A 22,298-nucleotide genomic window follows, 5' to 3' on the forward strand; every position below is an offset into this window, starting at 1 on the left:
TCCTTTAGCCCAGTGACAAATATTCTCATGAAATGAGTAAATGTCAGTCCAGTAGCTGCACAGTCCCCTGTGGAACAAACTTAGGGACTAATTTGCTTTTGTGAGTCAAATCTGGAAGAGTCAAGTACACACGGAAGAAGAAGAGCTGGATCAACCTATTGAAGGGTGCTGGCGGGGGGACATGAGCCACGGGCCCCTCCTGAGCCCCTCCACATGCAGACCCCAACCCTACTGGATTTTGCCCCAGAGCCCCGGAAACCGACCAGTGTTCCTAGACTGGAATACTTCCAGTTGTGCTGTAAATCAGTTAAGTCTGCAATAATTTCATTAGACACAAGTTCGTGTATACGCACCATAGAAGCACAATGTTTGAACTTAGGGGTTCCTCAATTAAAACGGGGCCTCAAAATGAGATAAAATGTGAGAGCATCCTCAGGGAATTTCATTTAGTTTCGATCTTGGCTCTAATTTAAAAGAAAAGCTGGAATTCAGGATTTTAATATAAGGATAATAAGGACCTTGTGAAGTGGCACATGCAGCAGGAGGTGGCGGTAATGCACCTAAAAATGAGGAAAGAAAAAAGAACGAGGAAGACTTTGTCCCGCATGTTAGGTAACTTCCATATTTGTAGTCAGAGGCGGACCGTCCTGGTCCTACAGGGCGGACTTTGGAACCGCTGTCCAAACAGACGGTGTGAGGTCGCGACCGGGACCAGGAAACGGAGAACACACCCGAGAACCCCGCTGAATGAAGCCCCGCTGGCGGATACCGGCTCTTTGTTTCTGTTTTTTTTTTTTTTTTTTTTTTTCCCGTCGGAGCAGCCAGGGGACGTGTCGGGGTAGCGCAATGGCCGTGAAGCGTCTCTATCGTTAGCCGGCGGCGATGAAGGCAGGTTGTCCTACAGTGACTAACGTCCTTCCGTCAGGCGTCTTGTCCGCCGGTCGTGTGCCTGCCGTCCGCTACCAGGTCTCGGCTCTCTGCTGTAGCCAGATAGATTATTATTACCGTGTTCTTGTGTGGAGAACGTAGCGGGAGTGTTGTTTGCAGACCTCACACGGTGTCCGTCCGCTCCCCCACGGCCGGACGGTGCTCTCTGCGGGGCCAGTCACTGCGGTCAGGGCTGGCGGTCCTGGCTGCACCTAATCCACTTTTAATAAAAGTATTTATTCATTAATCCTATTTTCTGTTAATTTAATTGAATCTATTCAGCTCATGAACTTAAAATTCATTTAAAAAATTTTAAAAATCACTTTATCTTATTCCACTTGATTTAATTTTTCTTATTCAGTTTTATATTATTTTTTAATTTTTTTCAATTTATTTTTTTTATATTAATTTTTTTTATCCTATTCAATTTTCTTAATGCATTTTAATGCATTTTGCTTTATTTTTCTTATTTAAAATATATTTTATTTAACTCTATTTTTATTTTATTATTGTTATTAAATGTGGATGTGCTTTTTCAAGTGATATAGTTGTTTTGTAGAATGCTGTGTTATTCGTCACGCCACATAAACACACACAGACACACACACCAGACCCTGCTTTTGGAGCTCCGAACCTCTCAAGCTCTCTGCTCTCACCCAGTCTTGCATGCATTCTTGTCTGTCACAGGTATTCATTTCAGAGCCCTGGCGTTTTCATATTTCTTCATTTTGTCTCTTTTCCTTTTTCAGACGCCAGCTCTGGTTTGTAGTGAGGCTTTCGGTGCGTTCCTCCACAAGCACTGTCCTGTGGTGGCTGAGTGCCTCAGTCCCACTCCATGGTGCTGGGGAGGCCGCCTCCAAACGCTGCTCTGTGCCCTCTTCAAGTCCAAACCCCCGGTCACTTATCGCAAGTAGGAAGAATCTCCTGTTATCTTCCACTTGCTGGTTGAAACACACACCTTATTACCTCTTTTTCAGTAAAACACTATACATGAATATCCTTTTCCCTTCGGTCTTCCTCTTCCTTCGTCTCCCTTCATCCCACAGTGAGCTGATCCGTACGGTCGATGGTGGTCAGCTCTCGCTGGACTGGGTGGACAATCAGGCCAGCGCGGCCCACCCAGAATCCTCTACGCGCCCCACAATACTGATCCTCCCAGGCATAACAGGGAACAGCCAGCAATCCTACGTGCTCCACGCCGTCAGCCAGGCCACCCGCCGCGGCTACAGGTCAGCCGTGCTCCTCGCCTGTCTCCTGTGTTAATGGATAAAATTCTGTCTCTGTGTGCCAAAATCAGAAGTGACAAAAAAAAATCTCTCACATGACACCCTAAACATTTCTATCCAATAATTACATCTGAGGCTAATCTGTAGCGGGAAAGTTTGAATTAAAGTAAGAAGGAATCGTATGTGACACTACTGAGTGGAATAAAATACCTGAAGCCGTTTTCATAGACATTTTCTTTCCTAGATGTGTGGTCTTCAACAACAGGGGGGTTGGAGGGGAAGAGTTGTTGGTAAGAGCAATGATTACCTAATGAATTACGGTCCTGTTGCATTTAATTCTGAAATGTCCTTTTTCCCCGCTGTCATTAGAACGGACTTTGTTTGTGAAGTAACTTCAGATTTAAGAGTTTGTTTGCTGCAGAGCTGATACTTGTGTTACCCGTGAATGTGAAAGACGTTATAAACCTAATGTATAAAAAAACAGATTGATCTATCTGTCATCTGTATCTATTCGTGATCTGTATGTCAATATGCAGGGAACACTATTTTCAGCAGTCTTGGGTGATTATGATGGTGTCTCATTATAATAGATGTGTTGGTTGTAATGAGCCCGATTATTGTCCTGATTCCCCCACATCTTCACGTGTCAAATCAATGAACCGTGCAAATTTTGGGATGTAGACGTCAGTTGTTTCAGTCAGATTGCTTCTTACTGAATATTAATTTGGGACGGAAATAAGGAAACTATCTGAATAGCCAATCTGTGCTCACAGTACTGGTGAGTGTGCCCAAAAATCTGCCACTTCCAGTATGAAGTTGAAAATTATATACAGTAATATCTGTTTTTTTTTCACACTGTGCAAATAATTGCAGATTTGAGAGCAATGTCACTTTAGGAAGGCAGCCACTGCTACTATTTAAAAAAAAAAAAAAATTAAGGACAAAGCTGGGTATTCTGTATTTTTCTTGTTGTCGGCAAATCCCAAGAAAAGACCAAAATCAACAATCAGTTGAACAAATACTGTCAAGTGTAGTCAAAGCCTGATATATCTTGTTCTTCTGTGCCTCAGATCTCCATTGTTGTCCAATAACACATTAATGAGCCACATTGTTGCATTCGGTGACTTGTTCTTTCAGTGCTCATTAGTGCTCCAAATATGTATTCATCTGCAGCTGAAAATAGTCCCCAGCGAAAACAAAACTGTTTGCTCCTTTTTGAGCAATGTTTGCTAAAAATTACAGCGCCCAGCTGTTTTAGGAAACCACCTTTAATTTGAAATATATATATTGCATATTTTGACCCATTTTGAGAGATTTACATCTTCAGTAGAAACAAATGGACTTAAATGCCACAGACAGCTTGGGTATGTTGAAAAGTACTGACAGACCAACGAAGGCATTGTTGGTTTGGGTCTTTTCATTGGCTTTGTTGACAGTCAGATAAATGGAGAATAATGCCAGCTCTAGTATACCAGTTCAAGTACAAAATCTGGCACTTCTCTGTCCTCCGTCCTCCGGCTCGCTTCAGACGCCTGTCACCTACTGCGCCGCCAACACCTCGGATCTTGAGCGTGTGGTGCAACACGTCAAAAGACTCTACCCTCACGCCCCTCTGCTTGGTGCTGGTGTGTCCATGGGAGGGTGAGTAGGTGTAATGGTTTCCATTGGCTTGCATTTATTTGAGAAAATGGGTCAGAATGACCACTGATTAGTGTCCGTTCTCTCTCTTCCCCTTCAATTACCCAACATCTTTTCTGTTTTGTTTTTTTTTTCTTTCACCCTCCGAAGCATGTTGTTGTTAAACTACCTGGGCCGTAAGCGCACGGAGTCGGGGATGGTGGCGGGGTTCACCATCTCTGTCCCCTGGGATGCACAGAAATCCTCCGCCTCTATGGAAGAACCGCTCAACTGGCTGCTCTTCAACAAATACCTCACGAGCGGCCTGTGCAATGCCGTCACCAGGTCAGACAGGCTGGGGTTTCACACATTTCTGAATTTAGTTTAACACATTGGCAGCCTTGACTCCATTTTTCTTTGATTTGTTTCTCACAGGCACAGGAAAATTCTGGAGAAAGTAGTGGATGTCGACTATGTCCTGAAAGTATGCTATACATATACATTCTATCTATACATCCACCCTTCTGTCATAGTTTCTAATCTCCCTTGATGCTTGATTGCCTTTCCTCTCTACCCTCATCTCATTTCCACTGTATCCTCCAGGCGCGGACTATCCGTGAGTTTGACGAACGCTTCACCTCTTTGCTTTTTGGTTATAAATCTTGTACGGACTACTATCGCGATGCCAGCCCAGACCAAAAACTCCCCAATACAGCGGTACCCATCTTGTGTCTCAACGCTGCCGATGACCCCTTCTCTCCCCAAAATGGTGAGTAGACAGCGGGAGCAGATGCAGATCCTGTTAGGCTTAAACTTTCTCATTTTTTGGACTGTCTGTATTCCTAATCCTGGGTTTTGAGGTTGGAATTTTTTATTTTTTTATTTTTGCTTTTTGTTTACATTTCAGTCCCCATGCTACATGAGATCTTATTCTATCTGCTCCTGCCCTCTGATTACGTTCTTCCTGTCCTCCCAGCCTTCCCGTTGACCATAGTCCAGGGCCTGCCTAATGTTGCCCTGTTGCTGACTTCTCATGGTGGACACATCGCCTTCCTGCAGGGTTTGTTTCCACGCGGTGAGAGCTACATGGAGCGCCTGTTCGGCCAGTTCGTCCAAGCAGTCTTTGAACAACCGAGGGACCTCAACAAAGCCTGTGGCATCAAGGAGGAACAGACGAGCTGATTGTCATTCACCCCGATTGTATTCTGAACCTGACGGAAGAAGAATATGAAGTCACTTGCACTATAGCGGTGGAACAACAATTCACAAGAATGTGTTGCTTAGCTCTGCATGCTGTTGCACTGCTACAGAAAAAGTTGCGTCTCTTTCACGTTTGCGCCGAGAATGACCAGCTGCATTGTACAATCATATGACCTCACTGCAACTCTGCTAATCTACCTCCTTTATGGTCTCAGTTTGTACTTTTATTGAGAAATCCAAGAAGGTTTTTTTTTTTTTTTAAAAGTAGACAATTCTGAAATCAAGCTGTGGACACTATTTTTTAATAATTACTGAAATATTTGCATCCAACTAATAAGCTGATGCCTAATTTAGTTATCATAATGTTTCTCCCTCCTACTGTCCCACCTTCAGATGATGCACTGCAGTGTGTGTTGAAAACAAAGTGGGGAAAAAAATTATTCCATTAGGAAGTTGGTGCTTGGATTTTAGGCATTTTTTAAAATGATGTTACTTAAATAGAAATGAATATGTAAATTAGAAAACAGTTGTATTGTAGTGTTGATGTTGGTGTACTCTTTCTTTTGCCTCATATGCTTCTTTTGTTTTGCAAGACGTGTTTTCCTTGAAGTGTGAGAAGCCTTAAGGGATTATACTTCCCCATGTTTTAGCCCTGCATGCATATTTCACATACCGTTTTTCAGCGCACACCAGACCACAGCAGGGGTAATCCTGTTTACTCTTCACTTGTTAGAGCTGTCAATCTCAACAGCAGGAATATGCTGTACAAATCTGCCATGTGTACGATTGTAAGATAGGTTTATTTAATTTAAAAAAAAAAAAAAAAGGTAAATCAGTTAAATGTAAAAGTAAATGGCAAAGTATTGTATTGCTTGTATATGCTTTGGCAGTTTGCTTGGTTTGAAATGTAAATTATGTTTTGCAGCAGAGGTAAATTAGCTGACACTGTATGAACCAGTAAAGCTCAGTGTGGTACTTGAGGTACTTTTACCTGCTGTCAGTAATTTTAATATTAATGGTGCTAATTATTATCAGCATGAGGTTGTTGTTGTTTTTTTTTCCGTTTTCAGGATGAAATGTGGCTCTTTGCAGAAGTTTGGCATGTTCACTTGCCTTTAATTGCTGTGTATTTGTTAATGGAGAATTTTTTTTTAAGTTGGAGGTTCTGTATGAGCTATAACCATAATCACAGTGTTATTGCAGTATCAGTATCAAGATTGCTACCTATAATCTTAAAGACCTTTGGGCATTATGGACTCTCTGTTTGGTTGTTGGTTTTTAAATTACACTTGAATTAAAGAATGGCCATAATACACGTTTTAATTTCAGCTGGTGGTTTTGCGTCTGGAGTTTAAATGAAGTGACTGTAAGCTGAAGATATCTGTGGCTGTGATCAACAGCAACACTTAGCTCAGCCTGGGTTTGTTTTGATGAACACATATCACCCGGCTGGTCCTAATGGAAAAATGTCTGTCCCACTTTCTTTCCAGCTCCACTGCTGAAATCTGAGCCCTTTTATCTCTGAGCACTGGGATCATTAATGTAGTTGATTAACCAGACAGCGTATCAATAATTAATTGAACAGTAAAGACCCACACCCTCTGTCACAATGCTAACCCTTCAGCCTCATTTAGATTAATGTAATTCAGCCTGGAAAGCATCCAGTGGCTTTTACTCTATAAAAAAAAACCAAAAAAAAAGAAAACCTAATGAAGTAGACACTTTCCAACTCTGGTAGATATAATCTGTGAATTGTCTTGTTTACCCTCAGATGTGATAACCCTCCACAACTCCAGCTGTTGCCTTCTATCATATTCATATAGTCTTCATTTTACTTCCTCTTTCTGTCATCTTTTACTACAGGTTTAACACTGATGACGGATTAACACTGTTTACTTGAATGTCCCCTCTAAATCCAAATAAAGCCCAAAAACAATGTTCCCAAAATAAAAAGGTTACTGTTCTTCAACCCTTTTGATTACAATCATAACCCTGGTCCCCTTTGAAAGGCAACTCTAAATATTTCCAACCAAAAAGGCACAATGAGTATAAGAGACACTGAATTAAAGTTACAGAGGCACAGACATGGTATAAAATTTTTAAGTTTTGTGTGCCTAGCCTATTTTTTGGGATAAAAAAGGGGGAAATAAGGCCTGTGATAGTACCTTTGGTTTGGAAAACACTTTGGAGACATAGCCGCAAGTCTGAACCAATTCTGTGTTGTAGCAGCTGTTGCAGTGATATGGGGATCCTAAAATGCTTCGTACAGATAGAATCAAAGAGACTTAGAGCTGTCAAACAAAAGGTATAATTTGTCACGGTTGTGCGAAGATACTGACGGAAATAAACTTAACGTAACGCTACCAAGGCCAAGGCATCCCATGGGCGGGACGGTGTATTTTAAAAGGTTCATTTTCGCAGGTATCTGTCCTCTATGTCGGCAGGAAATAATATATCACCACTAAATGTTACAGAAATCACAAATCAGTATATTTCAAAGTAAAAAAAAAACAATATACACTTTAATTTTGAGAGAAAACAAGTCTTGCTAGAATACATGTTTAGTATAACTACAAAAATGCCACAAAAATCACATTAACTTTGCATTTTGAGCATGATTTTTTTTTTTACACCTAACTTCAGCTTTCTCTCCGCTCCATCCTCCTCCTCCTCCTCCTCCTCCTCCTGACTGTATTCCTCTACCTGGTGTGATGGGAGGAGCCTCAGGTCATGGTTAATGATTCAACACCAGAGCTGCTGAGACTGACAGTTAGAGCAAGAAGAGGAAAGACCGAGAGTGTGAGAGAGAGAGAGAGTAAAAATTTTAAGAACTGAAGAGCAGACATGGCACTGTGAGCTGAGAAAGCGTACAGAAGAAGTAATGCCAGAGAGGTAGCACACAGTGACCGCAAGATTTTGTCTGCTCAGGTGTATCCAGTCTGTAGGGGTCAAGAAGGTCATAGAAACTGTTTACAAGGTGGGTACTTCTGTACAACTGAAAGTGGATCTTGCAAGCGATAATTTGGCTCCCAGGATCCATGCGGCCTTTATAGGCTGGCCAAACACTCCTCTTCTCTCTTGATCACACACAGCCGGCAGGTGAGTGTAACTCTGACTTGTCTTGGTGTCTTTTGAGTGTTGGATGCCATGTAAAGCTTTTTTTTTGGCGCTGGGGAAGCTTTATTGTTGAGTCTGTGCGGCAGATCTATGTTTTGTCAGGTGGCTCAGTGTGTTTAAAGTATCGACTGTTAGCTTTAAAAGGCTTGTAAACGGCAAAATCCACTTTTTCCCCCCTCTCTGAGGCACTGCAGTTACTGTAAGTGCAGTTCTATTAGGTAAAAAGATGAGGTCCTGAACGTGCTAAAAACCCCAATATACGGTGAAAGAGCGCATCTCAAACACACCATCAGATGAGACACATGTTCTCTCCGGGTTTCTGTCACAGAGCCTCTTATGAGAATTCAGCTGTACTTACACTTGGCCATGAATTAGTAATGAGGCAGTATGGAGTTTAGCATCACATTCCTGCTGTGCAGCTGAAACGCAGGCACAAATACCCCCCCCCCCTTTTTTTTTTTTTTTTTTTTGTAGCCATCTCTGCTAATTTTTATTTTCCCATTCTCCCCCGAAAAAGGAACCAGATGAATCACTGCTTCTATGAATGTTGCTGACTTCCAAAGATCAATCAGTGTTTAAAAGTGTTTAACCATTCATCTGATATGGCTAAAAATATATTTGGCATCTCAAATCTTTTATAGTCATTGCATCACATAAATAAAAAAGAATAAATGAATAAAACATCTAATACACAACAAGCTTCGTGCAGCTACGTGTAGGGATCACTGTTACAATTCCTTTTGCCTCAGGCTAAAAGTGCCGAGTTAAACTGAGAATGGTTTAAACGTTGACCAGCAGGCACTAAACGTTATCACCTCTATCTGCCCCGGCCGTCTTTATTTGTTGCTGCAAGTTCCTAGAAAGCTTACAAATTGTGTTTGTGCGCTGCTCAGACTACGTGCGCGTCGGTTAAAAGTTAATAAAAAACCCAGAGGCAAATTTGAATTCGAAGTGTGCTTCAGCATGCACTGTAATCTTTTTGTTGCCATTATGTTCCCTATAAAAAAACCATTTCCTGCGACACAGGCCCATTAACACTTGGCACTGCAGCTGCATCGTTTTATGCACCGGGCTGTATTATCACGTCGTTGTCTCCTTTGATTGTGTGTCATAGGTTTAATGGAAAATATCACATCCAATTTAGCTGAATGGGAATGCTGTAAAGATGCTACTGAAGCGCCTAAGGTTCTTATCCCTCGGCGCAGACCTGCATCAAAGAAACAGTCGTCTTTGAGAGCGGAACAGGGGCAATGTTATATTCGCCCGTCACAGTTTGTTGTCTATTGCTGAGTGACTTTATGATACGCTTTAACATCCTGTCTAATCTGCGAGCCGTTCAATGTTCAGGGTGAGACAGTGGTAACTGGGGTCGCGTGATCGCCACAGTTATCACAGGCAAAAACAACTTGTCAACCAAAGGCTTTACTGAAGTGGACGTGTGTGTGTGTGTGTGTCTGTGTGTATGTGTGTAGCAAATTAGTTGGGTAACCATGGGACTTATGTTTGTATTGATTGTAATGTTTGGCTTGTCAACTGAGGCAGAGACATCCTTCCATTAACAGCAAAATGAAAAAAAGGTGGAGAAAGCCTCATTATCAGGGCTTTCGCGAACCGATCACCTGGGTCAAAACAGATACTGCTTAACCTATCGCACGCAGCGGTGCTTATGAGTCTGTGTTGTTAGCACGAGCTCACATTTGTTGTTCTGCTGCTTCCGCTCTCAAGTTTGAACGCTAAATTGTGCGGCAGTGGTGGTTGATGTCCCACACTATCATAGGAGCACACAAGCGAAAAGAATAAAGAAATGCACACAAGCACACAGTCTGCAGCAGGGGAACTGTTATAGAAGGGTTTTTATGCTATTTTTGACAGGTTTGGAGCCGTTATCAGTCAGAGGAGCAGTAATAGATGTTTAGGAAAAGCTGGCAGGGTGTGACGGCATTCAGAAAGCACCCTGTTGACTGTCCATCATTAGTCTGCATTATTCAGAGCGGCTCTTGCTGCGTGCAGGCAGTGGAGCAGAGTTCGGAGCATCAGCATTGTCAGATACAATATGAATATGATACCTAGGGCTTTGTGTGTCTAAGTCTCCACACATATCAACATGTTTGGTGCCGTATTGTGTTGTCTGTGTTCAAATGCAAAATTTAAACCTCCTACCTGTCTATCATGATTATACTGCAGGTAATCTAGTTTACCACTCAATTGATTCCTCCCGATCTATCTTTATTTTTCTTGTATTTCTTCCCCCCTGTAGCCATGGAAATGCAACTTGAGGACCTGAAGCAGCAGCTAGAAAAGCAATGTATGATCAACCAGGAGCTGCAGAGGCAAAATAAAGACCTGGGTGAGCACAGCCATAACAACATCACCTTAAAGGGTGACTCCGCACCAGATCTTGTATGGAGGAAAGGCACTGTTCAACACGTCCAACACCTCTCAATCTATAGCGGCGACTGGAGCGATGTCCGCGTGTAGCTGGGCTGCGACCACACCCAGCTGTGACGTAGCAATGTACTACAGTATAGTGATTCCGAAGCAGGGCTACTTGTGCCCCAGGCCAAGGGGTACTTCCGCAGTTGCTTAGGGGTATGTAGAAAGATAGAATAGCTAAAGATTCGGCCAATATATCATTCTCGGATATTCTTAACTCTCAAATACCGGAATTGGTATCGGCCTCAAAGATCCGGTATTGGCCGGGCTGTACAAGAAGAATTTTTCATCCCTGTCTGCCATGAAAGGAGCACATAAATCCTGCCAGAGAAAGTGCCACATTATAGTAGGATCTTCTCTGTGATGTTTTGTAAACTTGAGTTCCTCTGCTTTTATCCTCACAGAACAACGACTGCAGGAGAAAGAAAAAGTCTTGCAGGAACTTCAGAGTCAGTATCACGACCTGGGTGAGAGGCCAATGTGGGGACCAGGGGCAGGGGACACCCCCCCACACACACACACACACACACACACACACACAACAGATGATCTTTCATTGTACATTCGCCTGAAACTTGGCAGCCATTTACAGTAGTTAACCCTCTATTTGTGCTCCTCTGTTTATCTGTTCCAGAGTTTCCCTCCCACAGCGTTAATGAGATTGAACCGGAGGTCAGGAAGAGCCGTGCGGCTGTCATTGCCCCCGAACCAATCCGCGAGACCCTGGAGATTACCCGCACCGGGGTCAAGAAAACTGTCAGGTTGGTAATAAGAACGGCTGATGAGAGAATATTCCATTTAAGTCGGACAGCACAGGAGTTTTGCTTCGCTAGTGTGGCGAATCCACTCTAAGCGCCTCTGCAGCACATGTCAAAAACCCATACAATCTATGTCCTGTTGACCGGTATCCCCTTGCATCACCAGTGAGACGGGTCTGATAGTCAAAGCCATCCAGAAGAACGACTTCCTGAGCCGCCTCGACGATGAGCAAACGGCCATGATGGTGGACCTCTTAGTGGTATCTAACGTCAAACCGGGGGATGAAGTCATTAAAGAGGGCTCTGAGGGAGACAGCATGTACATTGTGGCAGGTGGGGCCACGCCTGAGTGTGTGTGGATGTGTGTGTTTCTCTCTGCCGTGCCATGGCAAAAACTGAGCTCTGATGTTTTAAACTATGCTCTAAGGCTCTCTGTTTATTTACAAAAAATAAACATCTTTATATTATAAATATAATATGTAAAAAATAAATTAAAATATAATGAAAATTCTACACAGTTCTGTATAAAGCAACTCTCTCTGTTCCTCCCTACTCGTAGATGGTGAGCTCCTTGTCACCCAGGCCGGCCGGGACCTCCGAACTCTAGCCCGTGGTGATGTGTTTGGGGAGTTGGCCATCCTGTACAACTGCAAACGGACAGCAACGGTCAAAGGTCAGCCTGTAATTTACACGGTGCAGTGGGATTATCCGCGTGTGCAGTTGAGTTTAAAACACCTATATGCTACAGTGTATAGACTGTAATTCAAACACTTGCACACGCAGACACACAGGAGTGCCCCTAACTCTCTGGGGGCCCTGAGTACGAATGTTTCTCGGGGCCTTGTCTTCATCTCATTGTGTGGTTTAATCAGTCGTTCTCTTTGCCAACGACCCTCCAACCAGACTTAATTGCTAATCTTTCATCTCTTATGTTGCAGCAAAGACAGTGGTGCGTCTCTGGTGTATGGAGCGACAGACCTACAGGACCATCATAACCAACAAGTCCAAGAAGAAACGGGAGCAGCTCATGGGCTTCTTGAAGACGTGAGTTTATCGTATACTCTGCACCTGGTAGGAATTTATTATCAGCATGGTTTTGCCCAAATTAAAGGGAGAGCTCAACATTTTGGAAACTATTATCCCAACATGTTGAGCTATTCTTATACTTTGGGGGTCTTGATTTGGTGGTTTCTTCTTCACCTTACTGTAACACCCTACCATAACAGTCTTTTTCCTGGTTTAATGGACCATGTAACAACTACTTCTAACTCTTACGCAATATTTTTTATATGCCGTCACAGGTCTCGTACTCTGAAGGACCTGAATGACGTCCAGTTGTCCAAGATCATTGACTCCATGGAGGAGGTGCGCACTTAGATGTCCCATTGTGAACTAGGATGTTGCCGATAACTATTTTCTTGTGAAAGCACAATAAAAATCCAGATTTTAACCTGCATTAAAGATAATAAAAGACATTTTAAAACACAGTGGATAAACTCAAACAGAGATGGTCATCATGCAAAACACAGAAAGGTTTTTTTAGCTTGTGAAATGTTGATATTCTGAATTGCAGTGACCAGGATAAAAGGCATTTTCTAAGCTTTAGTGAGTTAAATTTATGGCTTTTTCCCCCTCTAAATTACAGGCTTTGCTTTCAAGACAAACATATGATAATGTTGTGTCAATACATGGAAGTGAATCTCAATGTTCTGGTCTTTTTTTGTCTTGTCTTTCCCAGGTGAAGTACCAGGACAAAGAGGTTATAGTCCGAGAGGGAACTGAAGCGAACACATTCTACATCATCCTCAAAGGAGAGGTAATACAGTGTCAGATTGTGCGCACAAACTCATATTTAAACCTGATATTGTACCAGCCTGTGTGTGTGTATGCACTCATTCTCTCTTCCTCCCATGTGTGTTTCCCCCTCAGGTCCTGGTGACGAAGAACGTGAATGGGCATCAGAAACAGATTCGCACGATGGGAAAAGGGGAGCATTTCGGGGAACAAGCCCTCATACGGTAACGATGGCAACGCAACACAGGCCTGAGGACATTTGTGAGAGCGTTGGGCAACATCCACGGCTCTGTGCACCCTCTTTGGCTGCTGTCATCTTTGACATTTTGGTCGGAAAACCTGCTGATCATCCTCTACATGGGAACAGTCATTTGCAGCCACTGAAGAAAATTAAAATTGCTTTGCTAAATTAAGCAGTTTTGAAAGTTTCCAAAAATCACTGAGCTCTGTAATTTAGCAAATTTCAAGTTGCTAAAATGGTATGCGGGAAACTTGCACCCGATTGTTGTGGTGTTCAGTAGTGCTGCATGAAAACCCAGAATACATTATGTAATCTCCAGGAGAATAACAGACATGTTTTGATTATATAAAGGTGATATTGGCTTTTTGTAAAAAATAAAATACCATCCAGCTAGTGCCTCTAAATTGTTGAGTTTAAGGCAGCATATGTGTTGTTTTATCGGAAGGTTTTTCAGATGCAGATTTGTGCATCATAGATATCAATGAATTAATAAATATGCAACACTTCCTCACTCCTTTGGAAAACACTACTTTTCTGTATCCACATATATCAATGTGCTGGAAAAGCCTGTACATCAACAAATCATCTTCCACTATTGGCTGTATTTTATTAAATTAGATGATGACAGTCCTGTTGCAGAAAAAACAAAAGATTAAACATGTAAGATATCATTGATTTCAGGTGCTAATTCAACGTTTCCTCAAATTATTGACAGATACAATTCACTTTTTCCTCACCGAGGTGTTGACAGATTTCTATATACAGTAAGCACGTACAGTTTTCCTGGGTTGACATGCAATGTTTTTCCTTTTTGCAGGGAAGTTTTGAGAACTGCCACCTGCACTGCTGACGGCCCCGTTACATGCTTCTCCATCGACAAGGAGTGAGTCTGACTTGACATTAAATTGATGTTGAGACGGCTTTTGTTCCTGGAGTTGCAAAGATCCTTGAGGGAGTTCCTCCTTTGTATTTTTTTTCTCTGTCACTGCCGCCTTGTTTGCACTGTGTTTGCTTTCTGTTGCGTGTTTGTCAGGTTGATTAATTATGCTTTTTTTCTTCAGGGTATTTGAAGAGACAATTCCCATAGAACACCTGGAACTGTTTGATGAGTGCGTACCATTACAAATGTTTCCAGTCATTACTTCTATCCCTTTCTCTCCAAGATTAGTATGTACTGACTGTCATTTGGTTTTTACTACCAGCTCCAAAATGCTGCAGGAGGCACAAGTTGCACAAATGTTGAGGTGAGTGTTGATGTAACACAATCATATAAATCACACAAATGAGTTCCTAGAGATGAAATAATTCATTAACTAAATGTTGTCTGTCCTTCTCAGTCCCACCTCCACTATGAGGTTTAAAGATCTGGTTCCTGTGCTGTACCAGGAGGGTCGCTACCAAGGAGATCCTGTCACTCTTGGAATTGGAGGGTTTGGACGTGTTGATCTAGTGAGTGTATTTTTTGTTTGTTTTGTCTACCTCTATTTCAATATTTGCTGGAGTGTGAAATGCACAAGTTCTCTTATCCGAAACCATATCTGTAATATAAGCAATACTTTGAGATAGGAGAGAAACTTTAATTATATTTTTTTCTGGTTAAAATACATCAGACTGAAGCCCTGTAAAAGCGTGACCCCCCCCCACACAATCCAGCTGCTCCCTATTTTTGAGAGAGGTGCTGCTAAATAAACTGTATTTCTTGTTACTGGATGCTTTTTTTTACTATAAGGGAAGAGACACAATGGAAGAATAACATAGAACCTCCCTTTAGCAAAAAGAAAAATATGCATTAACTCCATCTTTTTCTGACCCCTTCTCCCCTCCTAATATTTTCATACAGTCCCTAACAAAGCCACATTAAGCAGAAGATTGACCTTGCTGACACTCCAGCTTCAAACTAACAATATTAGCCTACAGTAAAGACATTTAGGTCAACTATCAGGTAGTTTGTCCACCTTTAAATGTAATTAATAAAATATTCAGGGAAAAAAGTCAGTGACATTTCTATTTTACTTTTAAAATTTTACCACAACTGTCTCTGTACCAGTTGAGTTTATCTATCAGCTAACTTGTGCTTCTAAACTCATCCAGTAAAGATCATTTTCTACCTCCAAATTAGACCCAAAAATGCCACCACAACATCCATCTATCACAAAACCCCATGTTTTTGTGTGATAGTGGAATGATAGTGGAATTTCCTTTGGGTTATACAGTATATTGTAAAAACCCAGGACATTTCGCACTAAGAGTTAAGTGGTGATCTTTTTTTATTCATTTATTTATTTTTTTCAATTCTAAGATGACCACAGTGAACCATGGGAAATATTACGCCATGAAGCGAGTCAGCAAGAAGCACATTGTTGCCAAGAGACAGGAGGAGCACATGCTGTTTGAGAAGAAGATCCTTAAAGCCATCCAGTGTGACTTCATCGTCAGGTAGCTGTGACTTGAGAAACGCTGACTCTAACCATTTAATAACAATGTGTAACAGTTGGATGCACAGAAAACTTAAAAATATTAGTAATTTATCCTGCTTTACTATTCTCTCTCTCTCTCTCTCTCTTTAGGCTTCATGCTGCTTTCAAAGACACGCGATACATCTACATGGTCATGGAGTTCTGTGGTGGTGGGGAGATCTGGACCAAACTCAAAGAAGTGTGAGAGAAACAGACAAAAAGTCAGAGTGAAATGGCACTGTGTTTTTTTATGTAAGCAGAATAGTGGGCAGGCTGTTACACAAGGTAGAATTATTCGTCAGCGTAAACAATAGGATACTATGAAAAAAGGCAGTTTTATTTAATCACTGTTAAAACCTGTGATGGTTTTATTGGTAGGAAACTCAATCTGTTGGCTTTGGGACAACTTGAGCTCACCACTTGAAAGACACCGAAACTGCACCAACATTCACTGCCACTGTCGGACACAGAGAAATACGTGCTGATGCAAGCTGTAGTGCCAAACAATAAAATAAACTTCAATTCCCAAGAGCTGCTCCTGCCCAGACGGATGAAAATAACAGCAATAAAAAGTGTTGGGGTGTAATTAATTTATTTGAAAGCAAATGAAAGCGCATCTCTGTGATTTCAGGGGGCGTTTTGACGAGCCCATCGCTGTGTTTTGCACTGCCTGTGTGGTGGAGGCCTACGCCTACCTCCATAAGAAGAGCATCATGTACAGAGACCTGAAGCCTGAGAACCTGATGCTGGATGTAAAGGGCTACGTCAAACTAGTGAGTCCTTAATCTATTAGAACAAATTAAATGTTAAGAAAATACACTTGAAAGTGAAAATGTGAGCATTTTTGTGCTTTTCCATTCGTGAGTGTGTGTTTGTGTTTGTGTGTCTGTCTGTCTCTGTCCAGGTGGACTTTGGTTTCGCCAAGGAGTTGGTGCGTGGTGAGAAAACCTACTCGTTTGTCGGTACGCCTGAGTACATGGCCCCAGAGATCATCAAGAACCAGGGACATGACTTTGCAGTTGACTTTTGGTCCCTTGGCATCCTGATCTATGAGCTACTTGTGGGAAGGTAATACTAATACACCTGCCCCGTCTGGATAACCTGGCAATTTTCTGCTGTCTTGTACGGTTCATATCTCACAAACTTATAAAGATAAATGACCAAAGCTTTTCATTTTTATTTATTAAGGAACAAAAAAAAAAAAACAAAAAAAAAGATTTTGTGATAGCGGAGTCACACAACTATGGCTGAGTGAGAATAAATCCTGAATGAGTCAAGTCTTAATGCTAACCAGTAGATGGCAGCAGGAAAGTATGGGCCGACATCTGCAGCGGTGAAACACATCTCTGTCTTTTCTCATAATCTAGTGTGGGCGGTCACAGGTTCAAAGTTACCCAAAAGGGCCTCAATGAATGATTTCTGAGACTTAATGTCATAAGATATTTATATCAAAAGATTGTATAACAACAAAATTGTTTTCTCTTTTTCTTCTTGCCAGCCCTCCCTTTTCAAGTTCAGAGCCCCAGAAGATTTATGCCAAAATATTGGACGGGGTGCTCAAGTATCCACCTTACATGAATGAAGCAGCCAGGTCCATTATCAGTAAGCTGTGCAGGTGAGAAGCATATAGGCTACTGACTGCATCATGATTAAAATTTTAGGTACTGATAATGCTGCAGTTTGCATTAACTCAATGTGTTGCCTGAATGGCTCTCTCATAAAGTAGAATTGGATCGTGCAACAAATATGTGAAAATTACATAGAGGTTTGGACATTTCATACAATTCTCCCAGTGTGTATCATGAATTATGGAACATGTCAGAAAATAACACATTGTATTATAACATGCATTTGGGTTTTTTATGGTTTCTGAATACAAATTGCTTGAAAAGTGGAAACCCATGTAATAAAAATGATATGTAAATGTTCTCTGTCCGAATGATGTCCTTTACTTTTGCTCGCAGACCCCGGCCAGGTCAGAGGTTAGGAAACACCAAGAATGGCATCAAAGATGTCCGGCATCACAGGTAACCATGGCAACATGTCAGACAAATAAGTGTTAAAATGTAAAGTAGGTATATTACCACACAGTCCTTGGATAAAAAGACCGACTTATCTTCTGGACGCATTTTCTCGCCTGTACAGTTTAAGTTCCTCTCCTGCTGACTGAGCTTTTCGATTTAGCATCAATAATTTCAGTCCTTTCTCACTATATCTTACTTTTAATATCCTTCATCGTTTCCATTCAGGTGGTTCAGCACTATGAACTGGCACAAGCTGCGGATGGGCCAGCTCGATGCCCCCACGGTCAGGCTCATACGCAAGGCAAGTCAAACCACCAGCGTCTATCGAGTGAATAGTGGCTAACACCTTTTGTGTGGTTTAAGGAAAATGGAGGCAAGAATTCAGCTGGTTCACTTTCAGTGAGGATTTTGTGGAGCAATTTTTTAAGATCAACTGACTTTTAAAGCTCTTTAAAGTGTGGTTTTAAAATCTTCAGTATTTCTCTATAACATTGAATATGCATTACTAATTCTTTGTAAAGGAAAGGATTTTAACACTCCAAAAACACACAGCCAATGTGCTTCTTCGGGATTGTCTGGCTGTGGTTTACCAAAATATCTCATGCGACACAATTCTCAATCAACAATCCCTTTTTGCTCCATCAGGGCCCCTGCTACATCAACTTTGATCGTTTCCCTCTAGACCAGACGAAGGCGGAGGAGGAGTTCTCCGGGTGGGACCGTGATTTCTGATTATGACTCCCGAGTTTAAAGGATCCAGTGCCACAGGATTCGCCCACACCACCCCGTTATGGAGCCAAATCAGAATAATTCCAGCTGACCTTGGCTTACTCGAGACTTTTAACTTCAGCCGGAGCAGAAACACTGCTAAAGCCACATGATGGTAGTAGATGGTAGGAGCTCTATATTGAAAAAGCGTAACCCATTTCATACTAATTGGATTATTAAATTAGAGTGGAACTGCGGGGAATCACCAATTCCAGTATATTTATTGAAGCAGAAATATGTGGGAGTGTTGTGGAAGAGGTCCGGACACTCTGTTTCCAAATTCAGCGCAGGGAGATTTGGTGCCTGACGAGGAATTCTTATTAACATCATCGGGATGATGCTCTTCACTGAGGAGAATAAAACACCCGTTCGAGTGCTGAGCTCAGAATAAAGTGAGAGACTTGAGTCATGTGGTACAATATGTTAAAAAAAAACAGCTCATACCAAACCTGAAAATCCAATTGAAAAATTGATGCTACCATATCTGCCATATTTTTACGTTAGTTTTAGAGATAAAACATGCTTACCTGGTCATTGCAAGGCTGTTAGCATTGTTAAAGTTGTTGCTTTATTATAAACTGTCACTTTCTTTTAGAGTTTTTCCTTTGTTCCTGGAAAGTCTGCCCCCTTTTTTGTGTGCAGATTATTTCCACGCACCTTGATTGTAATTTAAAAAGATCATAGAATATCCTGATGACAAATTTCCACATGTCCAGAGTTTACTTAATAAAAGTGCTCTCATGGGCTCGAGTTCGCTGTGTTTGCTTCCTGCACTAATATGCAGAGTCTGGGTCAAGAGTCACTGAGAGGGGCAGATCATGACAACACATACAGCCAACAGTAAGCAATAAAGTTTTGGAGATTGCATGTGAGGTAGTGAGTAATAAAGAGGGGGAAATATTGTGCTTATAAAGATGTTATCGGAGAGATAAAATTGATAAAAATGAGACAGAGTGTGGGGTTTACAGGTTTAATCTGATGTTTCATCTGAAGTCATTGGTTTCAGCTGATTGCAGTTTACCCCTAGGGAGAGCTACAGCTGTCTGTCATGGCAGCGCGTTTTAAGGCAGGAGGAAGAAGTCATCCTGTTCCTTCCTGTTAGTGCTTGTGATTCGACTGCTGAGACCAGTTTTCCACATCAAAAAACAAAAAAAAACAAAAAACAAAACAGAAAAAAAAAACCTTACATGAAAGGAATCATATCTTCCATAGTGGGAAAGATACTCTACCAGATGTTTCCCTCCTGCAGGAAAATACACAACACATTGAAGTCTAGACTTTATTACATTGACAGCAATGACAGCAGTGGCCCAGAGGATGTACTGTTTAGTACAAAATGATCTCTCTGCAGCAGTAAAATGTGGCTTCCTGCTCTCCTGAATGTAGGATCGGGATTTATTTGCAGACAACCTTCTTTTACCTGCAGTGCATATGTGTTGTTCTGTATTTTTCTTGTTGTGAACAAATCCTATGAAAACAGCAATAATCAACAATGTGTCATTCCTTTTCTCGATACTTTCTGAATCGGCTACTGTCTGTGGCATTCAGCCACAAGCCCATCTGTTATTAGCGAAGATGAAGGTCTTGAAAATACTGGTCAGCGATACATAGTTTCATTAAAAAAAAAAACTACAAGTAATTTCCTATAAGAGCCGGGCACTGTAGCTTTTAGCAAACATTACTCAAACTGGAGCAAAACATGCATTTATTTGGAACTATTTTCAGCCGTGGATGGATACACATTTGGTGCTTTTATAAGTATTTGCAGCAGTAGGACAGTGTATGTGGAAATGACACAATTAAACTACAGTCCCCATGTTTATTATAATGAAGGAACATGCCATCCAGTGCAACAGTTAGGCCCTTACCGATGTATTTTAAATAGTTTAGAACTGGTATTGCACAGATGTATCACACATATATTAGGCTTTGAGTAAACAGGCCAAACTGGTTAGCAGGAGAAAGTCGTTGTTGGTTTTGGTCTTTTAATGGGACATCGCCAGCCTTGGTATCAGTCCTGCTGAATACAAACACTTGTATGTTTGTTTTTATGCATTTTTCTAAACTATGTAATGTAAACAGATATCACAAATAAACACTTATAAAAATAGGAAAACACAGACATAAACACAAATATCTAAAGGTCTTGGAACAAGACCTTGATTGTGTCGTATCAAATCCTATTAGATTGTTTTTAATTGTAGTATAATATATTAAATCATATATATTGCACATTTAATATATAACATTTATTGTATATATTACATTGAATTATTAACTTTTAATAACAGCAGTAAACTTAACTAAAAACTATTAATATTAATTCATTTCATCTGTATTTTGTTTAAAAGTTGACATTCTCCCATAAGACAGTAGAAATGACCATCAATTTAAGTTAAGGCTGTGAAGGATCGTTCTCTTTTTTTGGGAAAAAATTAAAAATACAACATTTTTCTACCAATGAAAAAAACTGGGATCTTAAGTAGGAATGGTGTATTAATCCAAGGCAGAACTACCAACTGGGCAAACTGGGCCCCAGACTCGCAGGGGGTTTTGTGAAAATTTGTTTGTAGTAATTTAACTGACCGCAAATATTTAAATTAAAATGTATTTTTAAAGGGTTTTATTATTTTAGTCTTTATAGTGCTCACATGGTGCATTTCACTAAATTAATGAACGTTTAATACATACAGAAAAAGGAGGAGGTGAGGGTCATACGTGGGCCCACAGCACATTTTTGCTCATGGGCCTTATAGTGAGTTAAATGTCCATTATTAATACAGCAACGTTTCTCATTTTGTTTTGGACGACTACTCGTAATGGAGAGCACAATAACAAATGAAATTAGGATTTATTGTTTGAAGATCACTGTGTTCCAGCCCATGGTGAAATCATATCACATAATCATGTTATGCGTTGAACTGTATGTTTCACATATAGCATCATGGCGCGGCGTATGATACATATTGGCCTCTACCACTCACAGATTTTATCTAACTGACACAACAATCATATGACGCTGTTCACTGAACCCACCTAGCAGTGAACGTATCTCCAGACTCAGATTGTAAATGTCAACCAGACAGAATTTAAACAAACGTTCGCACAGAACAACAGACAGTTTCCTGATTTCTTTCTGTGAACATCTTCACGTCTTTCTCACGGTCTTCATGAGCACGGTGTGCCGTGAGGACTGACTCCTGCAGCCAGAGGTTCAGTTTAGACCACCAGGGCTTTGCTCTGTTAGTTTTCCTATCTGATTCGTCACTGGATGTTGAGTTTTCTCTTCTGAGCAGCCTTGGGCTAATTGGACTCAGTGTTTACACCTGTGTTGATTTATTATTGGTTGCACCTTTGCTCAGTCTACTTAGGCTCCTGTGTTTGCTCGCAGCTTTGCTTTTCCCATTATATTTGAGAGGTCTGAGTGTGTATCTGGTTCTGTGTGGGCAGTCCTGATAAATGACTAGCTACAGCCTGCTGACCTGCCGAGAGCTTTTGCCTTTTGCCTTAGTTTTGTGAGAAAGAATACGATGCTGACCAGTCTCTCAGTCACCCTCTGTTCGGTCTCTGTCAGAGTCTTCACAACATGAACTTCCATTCATGTCACTTACAATATTTTCAAAGGTCTCTTTTTGCTCTAATGCACAATTTAGTGTTTAAAAGTGAGTGTTTCCTTCTCAGTCATCATTTTAAATATCCTGCTCTGCATCACATAGCTTGATAGTATTCCCCGATGT

The 22,298-nt window shown here is 41.2% G+C and overlaps 2 protein-coding genes across 2 annotated transcripts; both read left to right on the plus strand.

Annotated features, from left to right (window-relative positions):
• Nucleotides 1-791: 791 nt before the first annotated feature.
• LOC120788563 (phospholipase ABHD3-like) lies at nucleotides 792-6,272 on the plus strand. Its single transcript, XM_040124418.1, has 9 exons — nucleotides 792-888; nucleotides 1,677-1,837; nucleotides 1,974-2,156; nucleotides 2,398-2,443; nucleotides 3,682-3,794; nucleotides 3,942-4,115; nucleotides 4,206-4,254; nucleotides 4,374-4,539; nucleotides 4,747-6,272. Exons 1-9 carry the CDS (start codon nucleotides 883-885, stop codon nucleotides 4,950-4,952), a joined length of 1,104 nt encoding a protein of 367 aa, XP_039980352.1. The 5' UTR covers nucleotides 792-882; the 3' UTR covers nucleotides 4,953-6,272.
• Nucleotides 6,273-10,346: 4,074 nt separating this feature from the next.
• Nucleotides 10,347-18,938, plus strand: prkg3 (protein kinase cGMP-dependent 3). The gene is made up of 21 exons (XM_040125727.1): nucleotides 10,347-10,434; nucleotides 10,925-10,987; nucleotides 11,155-11,281; nucleotides 11,445-11,611; nucleotides 11,838-11,951; nucleotides 12,217-12,322; nucleotides 12,580-12,643; nucleotides 13,017-13,094; nucleotides 13,208-13,296; nucleotides 14,131-14,196; nucleotides 14,375-14,422; nucleotides 14,516-14,557; nucleotides 14,651-14,762; nucleotides 15,613-15,749; nucleotides 15,881-15,970; nucleotides 16,401-16,542; nucleotides 16,674-16,837; nucleotides 17,268-17,384; nucleotides 17,734-17,796; nucleotides 18,019-18,094; nucleotides 18,439-18,938. Exons 1-21 carry the CDS (start codon nucleotides 10,347-10,349, stop codon nucleotides 18,523-18,525), a joined length of 2,040 nt encoding a protein of 679 aa, XP_039981661.1. The 3' UTR covers nucleotides 18,526-18,938.
• The last annotated feature ends 3,360 nt before the right edge of the window (nucleotides 18,939-22,298 follow it).

The sequence above is a fragment of the Xiphias gladius genome, chromosome 4 (genome assembly GCF_016859285.1).
Source record: "Xiphias gladius isolate SHS-SW01 ecotype Sanya breed wild chromosome 4, ASM1685928v1, whole genome shotgun sequence".
NCBI classification, from domain to species: domain Eukaryota; kingdom Metazoa; phylum Chordata; class Actinopteri; order Istiophoriformes; family Xiphiidae; genus Xiphias; species Xiphias gladius.